Source organism: Dendropsophus ebraccatus, chromosome 8, assembly GCF_027789765.1.
Source record: "Dendropsophus ebraccatus isolate aDenEbr1 chromosome 8, aDenEbr1.pat, whole genome shotgun sequence".
Lineage (NCBI taxonomy): Eukaryota > Metazoa > Chordata > Amphibia > Anura > Hylidae > Dendropsophus > Dendropsophus ebraccatus.
The window spans coordinates 75,180,761-75,199,860 of NC_091461.1; the positions used below are offsets into that span (position 1 = coordinate 75,180,761).

Genomic DNA, 19,100 nt, shown 5'->3' on the forward strand with positions numbered 1-19,100 from the left:
ACCCCTTTAAACTTCTTCAGCCACTAGAAGTCAACTACAGAGCATTTGGGTTTGGACAAACAAAAGCATGCTCGAGGTTCGCTTGTCTCTGACACGATTTACATAGATATTTGCAACTTAGATGATAAGCTACTTGTACATGCTTTCACTTTTATTTATTGTCATATACTCACCCTGCAATGTTCCTGTGGTATTCCTGGTCTCCTCCTCCTCCTCCTCGCGGTGCAGGTGGCAGCATTCTCTAGCTTAGTCACTGGGGCTGCTTAACCTTAATCAGGGTGCGGGAAGACTAAGCCAATCAAACTCAGTGCTGGGGTCCCATGCTGCCTGACAGCACCAAATTTAAAGGGCTCATTCAGGATTACAAAAAGCACAGCTACTTTCTTACAAAAACAGCACTGCAACAGATGAGAAAAGAAAAGCCAGCTTACCACTCCATCCAAGACTTCACTGCATGGACTCACACTCCAGTCTGTGCAAAAGTATGTGTCAGCAGAAACAAGAGTCCAGCATTCTCTCATCCAATTTGAGAGCTTTATTTGCGACACCACGATCTATGCCCTTAACAAATGCCATTGCAGGGCCTACCGCACTGTGTGCACAGAACGTGGTGTTGCAAAAAAAAACTTTCAAATTGGAGTTGAATTTTGTTTCCGCTGACAAAAACAGCACTGCCCCTGTCCTCAGGATGTGTGGGGTATTACAATTCATTTGAGCTGTAAAACCACACCCAAACTGAAGACAATAGCGTTGCTGTTTCTAGAAGAAAGAGGCTTTGTTTTTCTAAGCCTGGATAACCCTTTTAAACAAGCAGCCACTGTCCACAGTTGCCTGGGATTGTTCCTTTAGTGCTTCTCATGTGGTTTCTTTTCCTATTGGATCTGCGGTTTACTGATTCCTGGCTCATTCCCTTGGTTTTCAGCATCTGGTTCTGACTTTTATAAGGACTTTAAATGATGTTAAATGATAATATTATAAAAAGACTATATAATTTTCTACTGAGGGTTGAACAATCCTCCCACAAGAGTACACAACCAGTGGTGGCAATACCAGTAAGTGGAATATTTTCTGCACCTAGTGACATAGTAGCTTACATCTGCCTCAGACAGCAGGGGGCATCTTTTTGGTCTATGAATTTCACATGATTCAGCCTTTTAAAAGTTATTTCTAGTGAAATGAATTGGGCGGAAACCACTCTGCTAATGAAATCTTTAGTGGCTTAAAGGAAGACTATTATGGAGATGGGATGGAGCAGATGTGGGGAGTGTTCAGGTGACAGATACCATTCAGAGTTAGGAGGACACAATTACTCTCAAGACATCAGTTTCACTCTATTGCGAGTTCAGCATATCCAAAATGAAAAGGGAATGAGACTGAGAAAGTAAATGGCAGAGAGCCTCTGCCTTCACAGTCTTAAGCCCTGATACTCTGAAATTCACTAGAAACTCTGACACCCTAGGAGCCATTTGTCTTCCCTCTTCTGTTACAATAGTAGTCAATGCGTGCCTAATTGGCCATGAATATCAATTATCCTTTAGGTGAACTGCACAAGCTAGCACCACACAAAGCCATGTAGAGATGGTAATTCTTACTCTTTTATTGCATTCTAATACCTACTGCAACAAAGGCAAGATGGCCATGTCACACTCTGCTGTCCACCATCAATATCCTAAGCTATTAAGAGGCCAAGACATTGCATTGTTTTATTAACATCTTCCAGACTTAACAGACTTGCGTCTCTGAGTACATTGCTTACCACTTTCTTGTCTATCTGGCTATCAAAGAGATGCATACTTATTAAATTATATCAATAAAGTATCTATCTATCTATCTATCTATCTATCTATCTATCTATCAAAAAAAAAAAAAGGGAAACATGGCAGCACATATATGCCTCTGTTCACACTGCAGGTTGCAGTGTCTATCTATCTATCTATCTATCTATCTATCTATCTATCTATCTGTGTATAAAAAAAAAATTAAAGCTCGCAGCACAAGTAAATCAATAGCAGGTGTGTGCCAGCATGCGTGCCGGGGAGACTCCAAGCAACTGAATAAAGTCCAAGAAAAGCAGCGGTACTCCGGTTGTGGCAAAAAAAGTGGAAAATTTATTCACATCCCAAAAAAGAACACAGCAACGTTTCTGACCACAACAGTGGTCTTTTCTCAAGATAGATAGATAGATAGATAGATAGATACTTTATTGATATAATTTAATAACTATGCATCTCTTTGATAGCCAGATATCTTTCTATCTATCTATCTATCTATCTATCTAATCTACAGTATCTATCTATTTAAAGAAAAAAAATGAAAAAAAATGGCAGCACATATATGCCTCTGTTCACACTACAGGTTGCAGTGTCTATCTATCTATCTATCTATCTATCTATCTGTTACAAATTAATAGATAGATAGATAGATAGATAGATAGATAGATAGATAGATAGAGAGATAGATAGATAGATAGGAGATAGATAGATAGATAGATAGATAGATAGATAGATAGAGAGAGAGATAGATAGATAGATAGATAGATAGATAGATAGATAGATAGATAACAAAAATCTGGAGATTATCTATTTTGTTTCTTATTGTATTTGCTCCCAGATTATTTTAGGCTCTGTTCTAATTCACATTTCTTTGGCGCCAATCACAGATATAAAAGATTCTGTTAGATTTTATGGGAAGGATAGCGCAGCATTTGTACTTCTATGAGGTCTGTGAAGTATCCCTGTTGTATTTCTGGTGACATATTCTTCACTGCTTAATTTCTGTTTTCTGCTCTTACAATGGTACAGTAAAACGCAATTCATGATGTAAATGAGTTTGGATGATGGAAGCAGAATCCATAGAAGTTTAGACGTTAGTGTGAACAGAGCCTACGTACAAAACATCTTTAAAATGGCTTGGAGCAAATGTGAGCAAAGGACAATATTTATGTAAAGGATGCCTCCAGATGTGTTTACCAAGTTAATCCAGATGACAACATCTCTCACTAGAAATTACACATAGCACAGGAGACATGGACAAGGTTTGGGCAGTCTGGTCGCTCTTCATGAGAGGCCTAAACAACCAGGGTGCCCGTTCTTCCAGCCATGTCCCAGTGGCCCTTCTTGCCAGTTATTTTATTTATCTCCTAACATATCAGTTAGCATATGATGAAGTTTATGGTAAAACGTTACGTGGCCAAAAAAGCAAAGCAGAGAAGAAACAATGTGCTTCATGTAACATGTTATTTACCATTTATCCTCCGCCTGTCAGCACAATCATAGTAACTATTCACCCATCAACACAAATATAATACAATTCTCACTGTATAAACATCACCCATGTAGCCAAACCATTGTAGTCTTCATGTAATGATAACATTGACTTCTATGAGTCAGTTCCATTATATAGGTACTATGGGGGAGATTAATTAAACATGGTGTAAAGTGAAACTGGCTCAGTTGCCCCTAGCAACCAATCAGATTCCACCTTTCATTTTCCAAAGAGTCTGTGAGGAATGAAAAGTGGAATCTGATTGGTTGCTAGGGGCAACTGGGCCAGTTTCACTTTACACCATGTTTGATAAATCTCCCCTATATATCCTGCATCTTCTAACACACTAAAAATAAATCTGTACAGGCAATTCTTTTAATATTAAGATTGTAATGGATGTTAGGGCTTGTGCATACTCCATAGGTTGGAATATTGTGACTACATCCAAAATCTGGTGCCATGCCAGAATCCATATGCTGAGTGCCTATAGCTTTGTAATACCCAGCTTTGTGTGCCACTGTTCTGCCTCCTGTACTGTCTCATCACATCATGCATGACGCCCTATCTGTAATACTGTTAAATATTTTGATCATTCAAGTATAAATGTGCTATAATGATGTGACCCATATAAACTATATAGTAAATGAATCCATTAAGTTTGAATCATAACCATTATACAGACCTTAACATCCGATACATTGGGACAATATAAATAGTCAATTCAAGTATGAAAACAGCAAAGGAACTAGATATTGGAATTATTACACAGAGAACGAAGTTTATATCTGGAAATCACAAGGATTACTTTTCAGTTTTTGGGCATTTTGGTAAATCTCTAGGAAGTCCTTATATCGAGGGGCACACCCTAACCAGGCATCTCCGAAATGTTCACTGCCAGTAAAAAGGAAGTCACCATCTCCTTTTTTGACTTTGCATTGCAATAAAGTTCTGATGGGTCCAGTCCAGGTACCAGTCCGGACGTCTGCCTGGAAAATACTGTTTGTTTGTCTGTGAACTCTCAAAGCATTGATGTCAACTTGAGAAATCTGTGTCTCCACATCATGGGTAACTCGTATAATGGAGCCCCTTACCACTAAAGGAATAAAAAAAAAAACATAATAAAAACAAGGCCATTAACTGGTAAAGGACATACTGTAATACTGATTCCAACCCTAGTACAATTCAGTCACCAGAGACAGAATAATTTTTTCATATATTAATTCAGGATCAGTAGTGTTAAAGTGATACCATCATTCCCTTACTAGGTGACACTGTCCAATGATGAAATGAAGGGATTTTGTACAGTGTTATACAGGTATATAATGAATGTGCAGCATCTAAGCTTGTGGTTGGTACGGAGAACTGCACATAGAGTAAAAGGAGGGACAGTATCACTTTAAGTCCTGCCTAGCCAGGACAACAACTATGTCCTACATCAGAGCCATAGCCAGGCTTCTAGCCAGGGTCAAAAAACGCCATAGGTCTATATCTACATACCCAAATCTAAAGCTAAATCAGAGTGACATGTTGGTAGCCTCCTGACTACCAACACCCGGGATACATGCTATCCAAATTACCCTACTCTACACTACTGAAACAATGGAGGAAGGATTTCTACAAGTGCCACCAAATAGTCCCCATATGGAAATAGTCACACTCACACAAATATTGTTTAACTTATGTATTTATTTACTTGTTTAAGGCTATGTTCACACATTGTATGACACTGGCCGTTCCGTAACCTGGGCGGGTCACAGAACAGCCGATGTCAGATAAGGTTATCCCGGCCGGTACTGCAGTATGTTTTGTAGCGCTAAGTTTTGATGTGGGCGCATCAGTGTGCGCCCGCATCAGAACTCCCCACTGCACACAATGGAGCGTGTAGCTGTAGCCGCGCGCTTCATTATGTGCACTGACAGGTTCTCTGCGTCCGCTATTCAATGAATAGTGGCCGCAGAAAACTGACATGTGTATACGCTCTAGCCGGTATTCCATAGACAGCATTTTGACGTTTTCTTAATAATCATGGCCGTTGTTGCAATTGTCAACAATGGACGTACTTTTACGAAAATATACGTTGTGTGAACATGGCTTAACAGATGATTGATATAAACAGTACCAAAAAATATTTAGCATCTTCATGTCACATATAACCCATTTCATTTTTTTTACTCAGAAAACCTAAAGCTTCAAAATAAATTTATGGATTAGGAATTCATTTCAATAGAGTAGACTGTTTTTGTTCCAAAAGCTTGAGATCTTTTTCACCCTTCGGATACATAATGCTATATATTAGTTTGATTAAGTGAAGTTAATACTAATTTCTTCCGTTGACTGCACTGAATTAATCTTCATTTCTTAACAAAGACCTTGTTTTTACCCACTGTGGGGCTTGTGGGGGCTAATTCAGTTTCTGGTCATTTAAGTGATTTGTGGAAGCGATGTGCTATGTGTACTAAATCTTTGCTAGGCAAGCAAATCTTGTTTTTAAGATTTCTCATAAGGAATTTAAAAAGCTTTATTTAAATGGTAGTACCGCCATTCATTAGGTTGGAAATATTCTGAAAGATGTGCCTTGTCTGCAGTGCTCAGTCGCACAACTAATGGTGAGTAAAGACTGAAATTTCAACCTCAATGGGAAGTATTTTAGGAACTTATATTATATTTAAGAAATCTGTTACTTCCTATTTCGACAGAAGTGTTATCTATGTAAAAGTATACAGCTGTTATTTTAAACATTTCTATACCCCTTCCCTCCCCCACATCCTCTCCCCACTGGAGAGATGGAGGTTGCATTATGATTTTGATTTACCGTTTAAAGGGCTATTTCTAATTTCCCCATGTTCATGGCCATACATTGATGGGATTGAAGGTTAATTACACTGTAATTTGAAAAGCATGGTTAAAAACTCTATGACACTTACCAAAGTCACTAGTGCAAACAGCCATGAGAAGGTCTTCATTGTCACAAGGACGACATGCATCTAGACAAAAATTTTTATTTATTGATGCATAAACAAAATAAGAAATCATAACGAGCTCATGCACATGTTTCTGCAATTCTATTTGTTTTATTATCCCCAACATGGAATTATGTATCAATATTTTAAAGCTTTACTATCATCTTAAAGAAAAAAAGTGTGACGGACACAGGTGCTATGGAGATGGAGCAGGAAGCTCCATCTCTTAATGCACAGTTATGATCAGTAGAGATGAGTGAACTGGCCGAGGTTCGGGTTCGTATGAACCTGAACTATCGGCTTCTGATTCCCGCTGTCTGCCCGCTCCGTGGAGAGGGTGGATACAGCCAGAGGACCGCATGGAAAACTGGGATACAGCCATAGCCTGTATAGCCATAAGCTGTATTCCAGTTTTCCAGGAGGTCCTCAGGCTGTATCCACCCTCTCCATTGAGCGGGCAGACAGCGGGAATCAGAAGCCGATATTTCAGGTTCATACGAACCCGAACCTCGGCCGGTTTGCTCATCCTTTCTGATCAGCAGGGTGCAGGGTCAATTGGTCTACGGTAAGGTATTTAGGCACTAAATTCTAAATATAGGTAATTTAAAGATATTAATATTGTGTACAGTGCTGTCTGACATCACAACACAATTGCATCAACCAAAAATATGGACGTAATATAATCTCCATTGACCCATTTATAGGTGTTGCAACTAGTGTGTAATGACTGACACAAACAGTGTCTCATACTGAGCAGATTATTACATGAGACCAGGTAAGTATAATTAGTTCAGATGACACAGCGTGGATAAAGGAAACAAGTCAATGGAAGCAAACTAGCATACATACAATAATATAGAATACAAGACTAATAGAATACAAAAATAAATGCCCCTCTCAAACAGAAGGACTAATAGAGTCTTACCATCCACTATTGCAAACTTTTGGAATACAGATCCTGAAGTTTGGTTGTTAAGTAGCTCGTACTGAAACCCAGCTGTCCTCCTGCTTAGATTCTTTTGTGGGCTGGCCTGTAAGAACAGAGCTACTCTATGGGAACTGTCCATGCCAAAACAATGCACCTTCCTTACTCCATCTACTTCACTAACTAGAAGGTGAAGTTCTCTTCTCCTCTCCACATAAAGGTTAGCACCCTGAAACTGTGGATACGGCTTAATGCAGACAGTAGTATGCTTGCTGTTTATAAGGTTGGGTTCAAGAATAACACGCAAGGCTCTAACTGGATACATCCATTCTAGTGAACCTTCTGTACAGCGGAGATGAACTTGTTCCACAGCTCGGGAGCGTGCGTCCCAACTGAGACCACTGTAAAATAAATTATACATACTATAATGACTGAAAATACAGTAAAATGACTTAAAACATAAAAATAGCACTGGCTTTTTTCTCCACATTTAGCAGATATGCTTCCTATATCCATAAACTACAATAAACAGCTGCTTGCATTATTGCATACTCTGGAATCACCATTCCACAGATCTGCTATGGTGTCTATATAGTCATTTGCAGAATTTGTAGTGCCTGCTATATTGGTCTGTATGGGGAGATTTTTTCTTAAATATCCTAAAGATACCCCAATGTAGGATATTTCCCATTGCAGTTGGTAGCACACTAAGATTTGGCCTTGTATTTCTAAAACTCTTAATAATACTCTCTAGTTTAAAATGTTTATTACATTACAGATTTTGCCTAATTTTGATGTAGGACAAAGTAACATTTGCTATGACACCAGGGTAAACTTTTCAAAGAGTGATAACATTCTGCCAGTCAGCATAATACTTATCAGGGTGTACAGAGTACTATCTTATCACCAGAATACAGGACACCTAGGACAATGTAATTACAGGAAATGTTATATAACAAATTGTTGTTGTTAGACAGATGGTTCAGGTTAAGAATTTGAGATTTGACCTCTAAAGTCTAAGCAAGATAAGTTTAGAGTCTACAGTACCTTTACCATATAATGGACCATACATGACATTATATTTTGTAAAATGCAAAACTACCCAATAGGTTAAATAATACTTAGCTTACTTACAAACCTATTTGTGGCACATGGGCTTATGTGGACACTATGCATACTTGACAAGCAAAAGCAAGGAAGAATTTCACGCGTACAGTATACTTTGTAAGATTTCACATATGCAATTTAGGTGCAATAAAAATTAAATGATTTGTCTATGTAGCTTTGTACATACCTCCCCTTCCAGCTACAGAAGTCTCCTGCCATACACCACAGTCCCCTGCTGGATAAGATAGTAGATAGAAGGAGCAGGGCCAGTAGCCTTCTTGACTTCTGCATATTGTGTCTCTTCAGCTGAATAGACAAGACACAAGTGAGTGTGGACACATGTCTGCAGCCAGACCGCCCTACAAGCATCCTCATTTATAACCCTTGTCCATTCATAGTGCTGAACTCAAATAGAAAACCAGACATTATGACAGATCCTTCTTCCTATTGTACTGTAACTACTGTAGGTAGGTTTTTCAATGACATTAAACTGCATTGTAAAGTGCAAAGTTATTGCAATGTTACTTCCAAGTCTATGATATAGGAAAATGCTGTTATATACTGTATTATATCATGTATGTAGAAGAAACTGTGCTACCTTGTACTACCTTATTTGGCTTATACTTAAAGGGAAACTATTGGCAGGTTAGATGAATCTAACCTGCTGATAGCCAACTATAGTGCCCAGGGGCTGAGGAGGAAGGTCTGTGTCTTACCTTCCTCCTCTGCATCTCGCCTTGTTAGTCAGCATAATCTTCGACTAGGAACACAGTTAGGAGGACTGCCCGGCCCCCACATTGTCATCCAGCCCACTCCATCCTTGGGCAAGGCAGTGCTCCTAACAGTGCTAAACAAAATGTGCCATTACCTACAAAGGAAAGATTTCACATTGGTGAGCCTTTATCACAGGGGCATTATGAGCAATGAATGTTCCTGCCTGCTGATAATTGTCTTGTGTAAAAGAAACCTACACACCGACACCACTCCTTCTTCCTTAAAGGGGTCCTACCTTTTTCTGCTTTCAGGCGCTGCACTTCCTTTCTCTGGCCATCTTAGCAGCTTATTCCAAGAGCAGAGGGGGGATGCATATTGTGAGCATTGTGTGTACACAAACCAAGCCTACATGCAATGTCTAATAGCTTTCCAATGTCGCTGTAATATCTGTAACATCGGGAAGCTATTGAACATCACCCGCAATATTCTCCTGTCCCTATCTCGTCTCGGAAGTTATCATCTGAGAAGACCGGAGGAACGAAGTGCATCGCCATATAGCAGAACAGGTAGGACCTTTTTTGCTCTCTGGAAAAGCCCCTTTAACCAGTATATTTCAACATGGGGTCACATAGTCCTAACAGCCGATGAGGCACATCCTGGGGTGTCGCTAGGGTATTAATGCTTAGACGACCTAGGATGTATGGGTCACTGATGTGCCCCTGATGTGCTATGAATCTCTCTCCAGAGAAGAACCTGCTTCATAGCAGGTGGCAGCCGGCTGCAGTCAGCAGACGGACCCTCACTGTTAATGATAGGCTGCACCAATCACGCTGCAGCCTGTCATTAACACCTAAGCACTGCCTATGGCATAGCATTGTACAGTGTATGCAATCGAAAGATTGCATGGAAAAGTTCCCCAGGGGGACTTAAAATGTGTACAAAAAAAAAAAAAAAAAAAAGTAAAAGTTTTTTTCAAAATACCCCAAAGCCCCTTCCTCAATAAAAATTCAAATAACCCCCCCCATACCATATTATAAATGAAACATTCAAAAACAAATGAACATATTATATATAGTGGCATGCGTAATTGTCCGATCTATTAAAATATGACAATCCTCATCCTGCTCGGCAAACGGCATAAATGAAAAGAAGGAAAAAAGCGCCAGGATTACTGATATTTTGTTACATTATATATAGAAAAAAAAATTAATAAAAAGTGATCAAAACGTCAGATCTACACAAATATGATGTTAATAAAAACTAGAGAACACGGAGCAAAAAATGACACCCCATAAAGCCGCGTAGGTGAAAACCTAAAACCATTAGAAGGGTCACAATAGGGCCATTTATCCCTATTGCTTATGGTTATCCAGTGCTTCAAAAACATGGCCACTTTTGCCCCTTCTCTTGTCTTCAGGTCAGGCGTGGTTTGCAATTAAGCTCCATTTACTGGAGACAAGAGTAATGCAAAAGTAGCCATGTTTTTGAAGCACTGGATAACCACTTTAATACTTAATTGCAAAAAAAAAAGGATTTCACAAAAAAACAAACAAAAAAAAAACAACATTAGAGAATTTGTGTTAACCTGCATATGGTTGTGTTTGGACTGACCTATAGAACAATGGCATCATGTCACTTTTCCCGTATAGACACACACACACCAAAAAAAAAAAAAAAAAAAAAGTTACCATATTGCATTCTTTTTTCCATTTTCACCAATTTGTATTTTCAGAAGTAATATTTTGGCTGTTTTGTCATACATCTTATGGTAGAATGAAAGGCACCATTACATAGTACACCTATTCCTGTAAAATACAAGCTCTACATGGCCCTGTAGATAGAAAAATGAAAGCGCTAGAGCTCTTAGAAGGGGAGGAGGAGAAAACGAAAATGCAAAAATAAAAATTGGTGCGGGCCACTGGGTCATGTTGGGCTTGATCCTCAAAGAGTTAAAAGTTAAGGAGCACAAACCTAAAATCATATGTATACATGTATTGAACACAGTATAGCGATAAGACAACTCTGCGGTAATCATACTGTGAATACAGTACAACTGTACTGTACAGTACAGACTGGGCATGCAAGGGACCAGTGCAGAGGTCATTGTGTATGGATGTAGAAGATGCCTGTTGTTTTGTTATACTCCCTTGTACTATTGATTAATGCTATGTTTTTGGAAATTACAGTGACATAAATCCTGTGCTTCACATGTGACATTTCTGGAGTCAGCATCTTTCCCTCCCCCCTCTCTATTTGACCCAGATCCCAAAGAAAACTCCTGACCATGACTCATCTTCTTTTATGTCTGAAACAGCAGCAAAGCCCTATAAGTGTACTACACACACTAATACTCATCCCATATACCAATAGTGACTGCTTATTGCACTTCTATTGTATTAGTGCCACTAGACCAGACGTGTAAAACTCAGGCCCTCCAGCTGTTTTAAAACTACAATTCCCATCATGCCTGGACAGCCAAAGCTAAAGCTTTGGCTGTCCAGGCATGATGGGACTTGTAGTTGTGCAACAGCTGGAGGGTCTGAGTTTGACATCCTTCATACAGTAATAGTGCCCCTTTGTGCTACACTCATTTTCATTGTGCCCTCCGTCTATTTAGCTCTTTCCCCAAAACACACACACATAGTAGTGTTCTTAGTGTCTCCCTATACAACAATAGTGCCCCCCAGAAATAGTGCACTTTAAAATAACAATTGAGCTGCTTCTGTCAGGGGTCCCATATTAAATGATGGACCAGGAAGCGGCCCCATTACACAAAACGATTTTCAGCACTTAAGGCTGATAATCATCTTGTGTATTAGAAAGCAACGGTCAGCCGACATGAACAATGTCAGCTGATCGTTGCAGTAGTTTAGACAAACGACTAATATAGCAACAATCTGCTGCCGTCTCTCCGTGGAATAGGAGCAGCAGCAGCAGACTGCCGCTATCCTGTATGGGCTACCGATCTACCGATCACCCTGGCAGCCCCCCTGCAATTCCCAGCGGCCCCCCCTGCACTCACTCACTCGAGTGTAATAGCACTGCCAGCGAGCAGGAAACAAGGAGCAAACGAGCGTTGACATTGTTTGCTTGTTTGCTCCTCTTAGTCGCTCCATGTAATAGGGGCTTTAGTTCTTATCTTGGTAATTTACTTTACTTTCTAAAGAAACAGTAGAGGGGCTACTAGGACATTACCTGAAATCTTTGAGTACTCTGCTAGAACTAAAGGGCCCCCTTTCGTTGGCTGTACAGCTCAGCCATCGATCTAAGTTATATGAGGTTCTCTCAAATGACCACCCACAGATGGTGTTGGTTGTGATAGAGGTTGAGAGATAAGCCGCAATCAAAGCTCTCTGGCAATGGCTTAACCATTTCCTCTCCATAGAGAACATAGGATTGTTCCTGCGTAAAGTGAGGATGGCTGTGTGTGGCTTTAAGTGTGCCAGTGTCTGGTGCATGTTTAAAAGTTTATCCCCACCCCCCCTTTCTACCTTGCACATTTCTTGAAGATTGCTCCACTTCCTAGTTTTCCTCTGTGGGTAAGCTTGCTCTCTGTGATTGGTCCTCTTCACCAGCGGTACTAGGGCTGGCACCATGGCTGATGGCCAGTTCTCTGCTGTTCTGTGCTGAGCTCTGCTGGTCTGAGCTCAGCTATAGTTGTAAGAGTAAGCACTCTATTGCACCAACAGATTACCTGACATATTTTTTTTTTTTTAAATCAAAGCCAGGAATGGATTTGAAAAGAGGAGAAATCTCAGTCTTTCCTTTGTTACCTGTTCTCTGTTTATAGTCTATTCCTGGCTTTGGCTCAAAAAAATCTGTCAGATAATCTGTTGGTGTAATAGGGCCCTATGGGTGCTCAATAAAACCGCACCCAAAATATGCCAGCGTTATCTGAGGACAGAAAGGTTATGTACACGGTAATGTTCCGTCAATAAACTGAACATTTGTGCGTTCCTGAATTGTTGGATCTTTGAGTTTTTCTTGCAGAGCTCAGCTATGCCAACTCTGACAGCTCCACGGAGCTGCAGTTATGGATTACTGCAGATAACGTGGCTGCACTAATGCTTACTCCAGCAAGGAAATAAGTCATCAGCCCGGCCAGGCCACTCCTGATAACAGTGGTCGGGAACCTAGACAAGCAGCTGTCAACATATCAGACATGAAAAAGGGCCTAGCAGGGAGCCAGGACTAAAAAGGTAATAACCACCAATTGCAAACTTTTTCAACTTTTAATTACCTAATCTTTTAAATATAGTTATAAAAATGCCAATGCTCCTTTAAAGGTTTACTCCCGGCAGTTCTTTTGGTCTGTGGCCGGGGAGGGGGTGGATTTAGAAGGCACCGGTAACTTACCTCCCCAGTTCCAGTGTCGGGTCCCATCCCGCGGGCGTTTCCTGGTCTGAGCTGCGGCTTCTCAAGACAGCTCAGCCATCCAGCAGTCCTAGCGGGGTCCAGCTTCGGCCGCTGAATGTCTGTGCTCAGACCAGGAAGCTCAGACCGGGAAGCAGCTGCAGGACGTAGGAACGGGGTGGCGCGATCCGGGACCCAGCGCTGGATTCAGGGAGGTAAGTGACCGGCGCCTTCTATATCCACCCTCTCCCCAGCCATAGTCCAAAAGTACTGCTAGCCCCAAGTACCCCTTTAAGCCAATTAATAGTTGATCTAAACTGAAAGTGTCACTGTTGTTATAAAAAACTTTTGAAAAGGTTTTGATCGGTCCGGGTCAGATCGCTCAGACCCTTACTGATCGTGAGAATGAGCTGGGACAAGTCCGTGCTCCGCGTAGTTCTCTCCTGGCTCTGTGTCAACTGATGACTTGAACTTATAATGAAAGTCTATGAGCCTGACACTTTTCACTGACTCACTTGTTTTTAAGACTGGTAAGTATCTGAACACTCAGACCTGGACCGATAAAAACTTTTCACGTCTCTCTGACATGTCAAAAGTTTTTTATAATGACAGTGATGCTTCAAATTAGACAGAGTTCGAAAGCACCAAATTTGTCAATATCACTGTGTAATACATTCGGTGCATTTGAAGTCTGTTCAAGTTTGCATTGTCCAAGAATCTTTTAGTAAATCTAGCCCAATTAAGCAGATTTATCACAACTGTCAAATGCTAAGCAGGTCTTTGTTATCCATAGAAACCATTTAGACTTTAGCTTTCATTTTTCAAAAGCAAAAAAATATAATGAAATCTGTGTTGTGATATTTTAGTCAGTTTTAATAAATGAAGCTCGATGGGTTTTACACCAACAGCGCAGGCTAAAAAACACGTGCAGATGGTGTAGGCTGAGAATATATTATTTATAGGTGATTGTAGATGCTGATAGAATGTGGATAACTGATTGATCCTCCATTGTAAGACAGCTTTCATATATATATTATTTTACTAAGGCCATGGGCTCCTTGAAAGATCACCACCATCTATTACTTTATGTATGCATCATCTATGAATAGAACTGGACTTGTAACCCCATGTAAGTAATTAGGTCTGTTATATGCATCTGTTTCTAAGTGTGATGAACTTTATCAGCAACAAGGGCACAGAATCCCATACAAGTCCTGCCATAGGGCAACATAGGCTGAAGGCCTATAGGGTATTGTCTCAATCGGAGATGGTTTAACAATGAAATTTCAATGTCTTTGGCCATCTGTTACCTTGTCACAGAGAAGTTTAGAGAACTCTCAAGGGAATGTAAAAAGGAATGCAACACCCAAGCTGTCTGCAGGTTTTTAAAATATAACATGCTATGCGCCAGCTCACAGAACTCTACTTAAGTCTTATTCACACACATTTTTTTGTGTTTTAAAACGTTTTGCATCCCAAAAAGTTTTTTTGTATTGTTTTCATAGATTTGTAACTTTTTATGCATGTTCATCAAATCCTACACAGAAAACAAAGAGAAAAACAGAGAACATTATACTTAGAGCAAAAAGATAACTTTATTTTCTTTATTGAGAAAATACCAGACATATGGTTTATGGTGTTTTCTAACTTTTGCACAATAAAAATGCTTTAAAAACTGCTTGTCTTATTTATTTATTTATTTTTTTTGGGGGGATCACTCTAATCCAGTTTTTGGAAAGACAGTTATGCTATTTTACTTTCCTTTTTACTGTGTTCACAGTGCAGTATGAAATATATAGTAACTGAATAAATTATACTTATTCCAAAATGGTGTCAAGAAAAACAAACTCCTACTAAAAATAAGCCATGCCAATTAATGCATTAAAACTGCAATGGTACACAGGCAAACTTTAGCCCAGAGTTTCAGAGGTCACTGTATGTTCTTTGTGGGTCTCAGCATCCTCTAATGTGCCGTTTTGGGAAGGTTCCACAAATCGACCATCAACGCTGATTCGTATGTGGTCCTACACTCTATCGGTCAGATGCAGAGTGTCATACAGTAAGGCTAGGCTCACACTGCGTTTTTGCTGTCCATTTAACAGATCCACATTTTTGTGTATGCTTTTAAAAAAGGACTTGTTTTGGTCCATTAAAAAAAATATATAATGTTTTTGCATACTCCCCCCCCCCCCATAATATGGATATGTTAAACTGCAAAAACGCAGTGTGACCCTGGCCTAAGCAACAATGCATATGCATTAATGATTACTATAGAAAAGCAGGGACTCCTGTTAAAATTAAAAGAGTATCTACTATACAGGGCTGCTTTAACCAGAGGGCACATGGTGCACTGGTTAAAGGGGCCCCCCCGAGCAGGCCAGCTGTTGCTATGTGCGACCAGTGCGGTCGCACAGGGCTCCAGCCACCAGCCTGTCAGGGGGGAGCGCCATGGATGGGTAATCTACTTACCCATCCATGGCGCCCCCTGCAGGGATGCACGGACCCCCCACCCCCCCCACCCCGCTGTACATTGTAGCTATAAGGGCTCGTAACGAGCGCTCATAGCTACCTTCAGCAGCACTGACAGAGAGAGAGCCATTGGCTCCCTTCCTGTCAGTCAATCTTGTGGCCACACAAGAGGCTGCACTGTCCCTCTGGTGTCTGCGCCAAGTGACGTCACTGGGCGCTGGCACCAGGGTAATGGGAGTGCGACCTCTTGTGACCGCTGCAGTGCGGCCACAAGAGGAAGAGAAGTGGAACGCGTGGACCCAGGTGAGTTTAACTGTTTTTTTTTATGTTATATTGGAGGGGGAGAATACAGGGGGGTGCTATATACTTGGGGGCACACAGGGGGGCTATATTCTATTGGGGAGTACAGGGGGTCTATATACTTATAGGGGAACACACAGGGGGGCTATATACTATTGGAGGAACACACAGGGGGGCTAAATACTACTGGGGGAGCACAGGAAGTCTATATACTATTGGGGGAGCGCACAGGGGGACTATATACTATTGAGGGAATGCACAGGGGGCTATATACTATTGGGGTAGTACATAGGGGGGCTATATACTACTGGGGAGTGCACAGGGTAGCTATATACTTCTGGGGAGCGCACGGGGGGGCTATATATTATTGGAAAGTGCACATGGTAGCTACGGTATATACTATTGGGGGAGCACAGGGGGGCTATATACTACTGGGCGAGCGCACAGGGGGGCTATGTATTATTGGGGAGTGCACAGAGGGGCTATATATTATTAGGAAGTGCACAGGGGGCTATATATTATTGGGGTGTGCACAGGGGGGGCTATATACTTCTGGGGGAGCGCACAGGGGGCTATATATTATTGGGGAGCACACAGGGGGGCTATATACTACTGGGGGAGTGCACAGAGGGGCTATATACTACTGGGGAGTGCACAGGGGGGGCTATATACGACTGGGGACCACACAGGGGGGCTATATACTACTGGAGAGAGAGCACAGGGGGGCAATATACTACTGGGGGAGCGCACAGGAGGGCTATATACTACTGGGGGAGAGTGCACAGGGAGCTATATACTACTAGGGGAACGCACAGGAGGGCTGTATATAACTAGGGGAGCACACGGGGTCTATATACCCCAGGGACACCTTAAAAATATGGCGGCACAGAGGGGTGTAACTACTTTATAGGGGTACAGAGGGGTGTAACTACTTTATAGGGGTGGGGGGGGGCATTGTCGACTGGATGGGGGTTCACTCTTGAGGGCTGTGCACCGGGCCCACCAATGTATTAAAAGTCACATAGCATCACCTCTTACCATCTGATTAGAATAGTAAGCAGAAGAAATGAGTGAACCGGGTTCGGGTTCGAGTCGATCCGAACCCGAACGTTCAGTATTGGATTAGCTGGGGCTGCTGAACTTGAATAAAGCCCTAAGGTTGTTTGGAAAACATGGATACAGCCAATGACTATATCCATGTTTTCCACATAGCCTTAGGGCTTTATCCAAGTCCAGCAGCCACCGCTAATCAAATGCCGAAAGTTCGGGTTCGGATCGACTCGAGCATGCTCAAGGTTCGCTCATCTCTAGTAAGCAGCAATGCATAGCGCATCACTGCTTCCTGTAGAGGAGGTAAAATATTCAGCACTCCTCACTCCTAAGTCCAAGCCCAGACCCAAGTTTTCCTCTTTGGCCTGCAGTGACCATTTATTGCGTGGCTACTTCATCTTCGTCTGGCTACCGCTGCACTGCACCCCAAAGAACATGCTTGACAGTGGGTTTAAAGGGGTTATCCAGGAATAAAAAAAACATTGCTGCTTTTTTCCAAAAATTGCGTCACACTTGAGGCTGTACAACTTGGCTCCATTCACTTCAATAGAAGAAAGCTGATATCTCACACACAAACTGATGGCAAGAGTGCTGGTGTTTCTGGAAGAAAGAAATAATGTTTTCTAATCCTTAATAACCCCTTTAAAGTAAACGTACCACTAGGTTCTATAGATCGCTTTGTGTTTTTTACATGAACAGACTTGCTCCGGCGTGGGAATGCAGATACCGCGGTCCCTTTTTTGAACCGACGCCAGGTTCCTTCGCATTGGCCAGGCATGAAGCACTGGGGCGCGCCTTCCAGCCCCCAGTGTGATGAAACCCCCTCCCCACTGTGACGCGGCTCCATTAGAATCAATGGAACCACATCACAGAGGGGAGGGGGGATCATCACTCTGGGGCTGGGCCGGTGCTCGGGAATACACCAGCGCCGTGCATGGAAAACAGGCGGAGGTTAACAAAAAAACGGCATCCCTGCGCCAGCGCTGGTTTATTCATGTTACAGAGTGATTTATCTAGTAAAGCATTCACTTTGAGGCAGTCAATATTGTAGTCTTCATCTAATGATCTCCAGATATACACATCACAAGTAGTAGGATAAACAGTGAAACTGGACTTACCATACCACATTGCACATTTCCATGCCTCCACACTGTTTGACGTTTCATGGTGCCCACAAAGGTCTGTCTACTGGAGCTCAAACATATATCTTCTTACTGATGCTGCTGCCTATGAACTTACACTCCACAGTAATTTGAGGGGGCAGTAATTCTGTGTCTTTTGGCTACATCTCAACTCAGTGTTCTTCTTCCCTTCACATGAAGCTTTGACTTTTGATCACAACTATCAACCATATGCCAATCTTTGAGATGTTATCACTCCCAGAAACTCATCTCACAGATGAACATGTCCTAGTACATGTACAAATAGTACTGATAGTGCTTAATTCCTTTCATTACCTCCATAGAAAAGAAAAGTCAATTACACTTTTCTATAAAAGTCTATAAAAATCTATTAAATTTTTTTTGTGTGATAGACATCTCTTTTTTTTTTTTTTAACATGAACTGGTTACATATGATATATGTATATAAAGTGGTGTACAACGCTGTCTTCTGTCAGAGGTGTATTCTATATAATGGACACAAGAGGGCGACAAAGATTGTTATATCTATTCTACTCACTGGAAACCTATGGAGGGACCTAAACTCTTTCCTGGCTGGGGAGATTTTAGTTCTAGATGTTTAGAGCAAAATATTATCATTTGGTTTATCAATTTATTCTAAAGGGGATTTATGATTTTGTTTCTGACCCTATCCATATTTTTTGGAAAATAAATAGGAGTTTCCTGTTGTTTGACCTGAAGTGTTTGTTTTGTAGGTCTCTTGTAGACAAGAGACAAACTCCTCCACTCCAACAATAGGATGCCGGGCGCCGGTTTAGGTAGCCAGGACAAGATAGC

At 41.3% G+C, this 19,100-nt stretch overlaps 1 protein-coding gene across 1 annotated transcript; it reads right to left on the minus strand.

Annotated features, from left to right (window-relative positions):
- Window positions 1-4,043: 4,043 nt before the first annotated feature.
- Window positions 4,044-8,547, minus strand: LOC138798679 (meteorin-like protein). The gene is made up of 4 exons (XM_069979218.1): window positions 8,444-8,547; window positions 7,150-7,550; window positions 6,189-6,248; window positions 4,044-4,357 (listed from the first exon to the last, which is right to left on the minus strand). Exons 1-4 carry the CDS (start codon window positions 8,545-8,547, stop codon window positions 4,044-4,046), a joined length of 879 nt encoding a protein of 292 aa, XP_069835319.1.
- Between the last annotated feature and the right edge of the window lie 10,553 nt (window positions 8,548-19,100).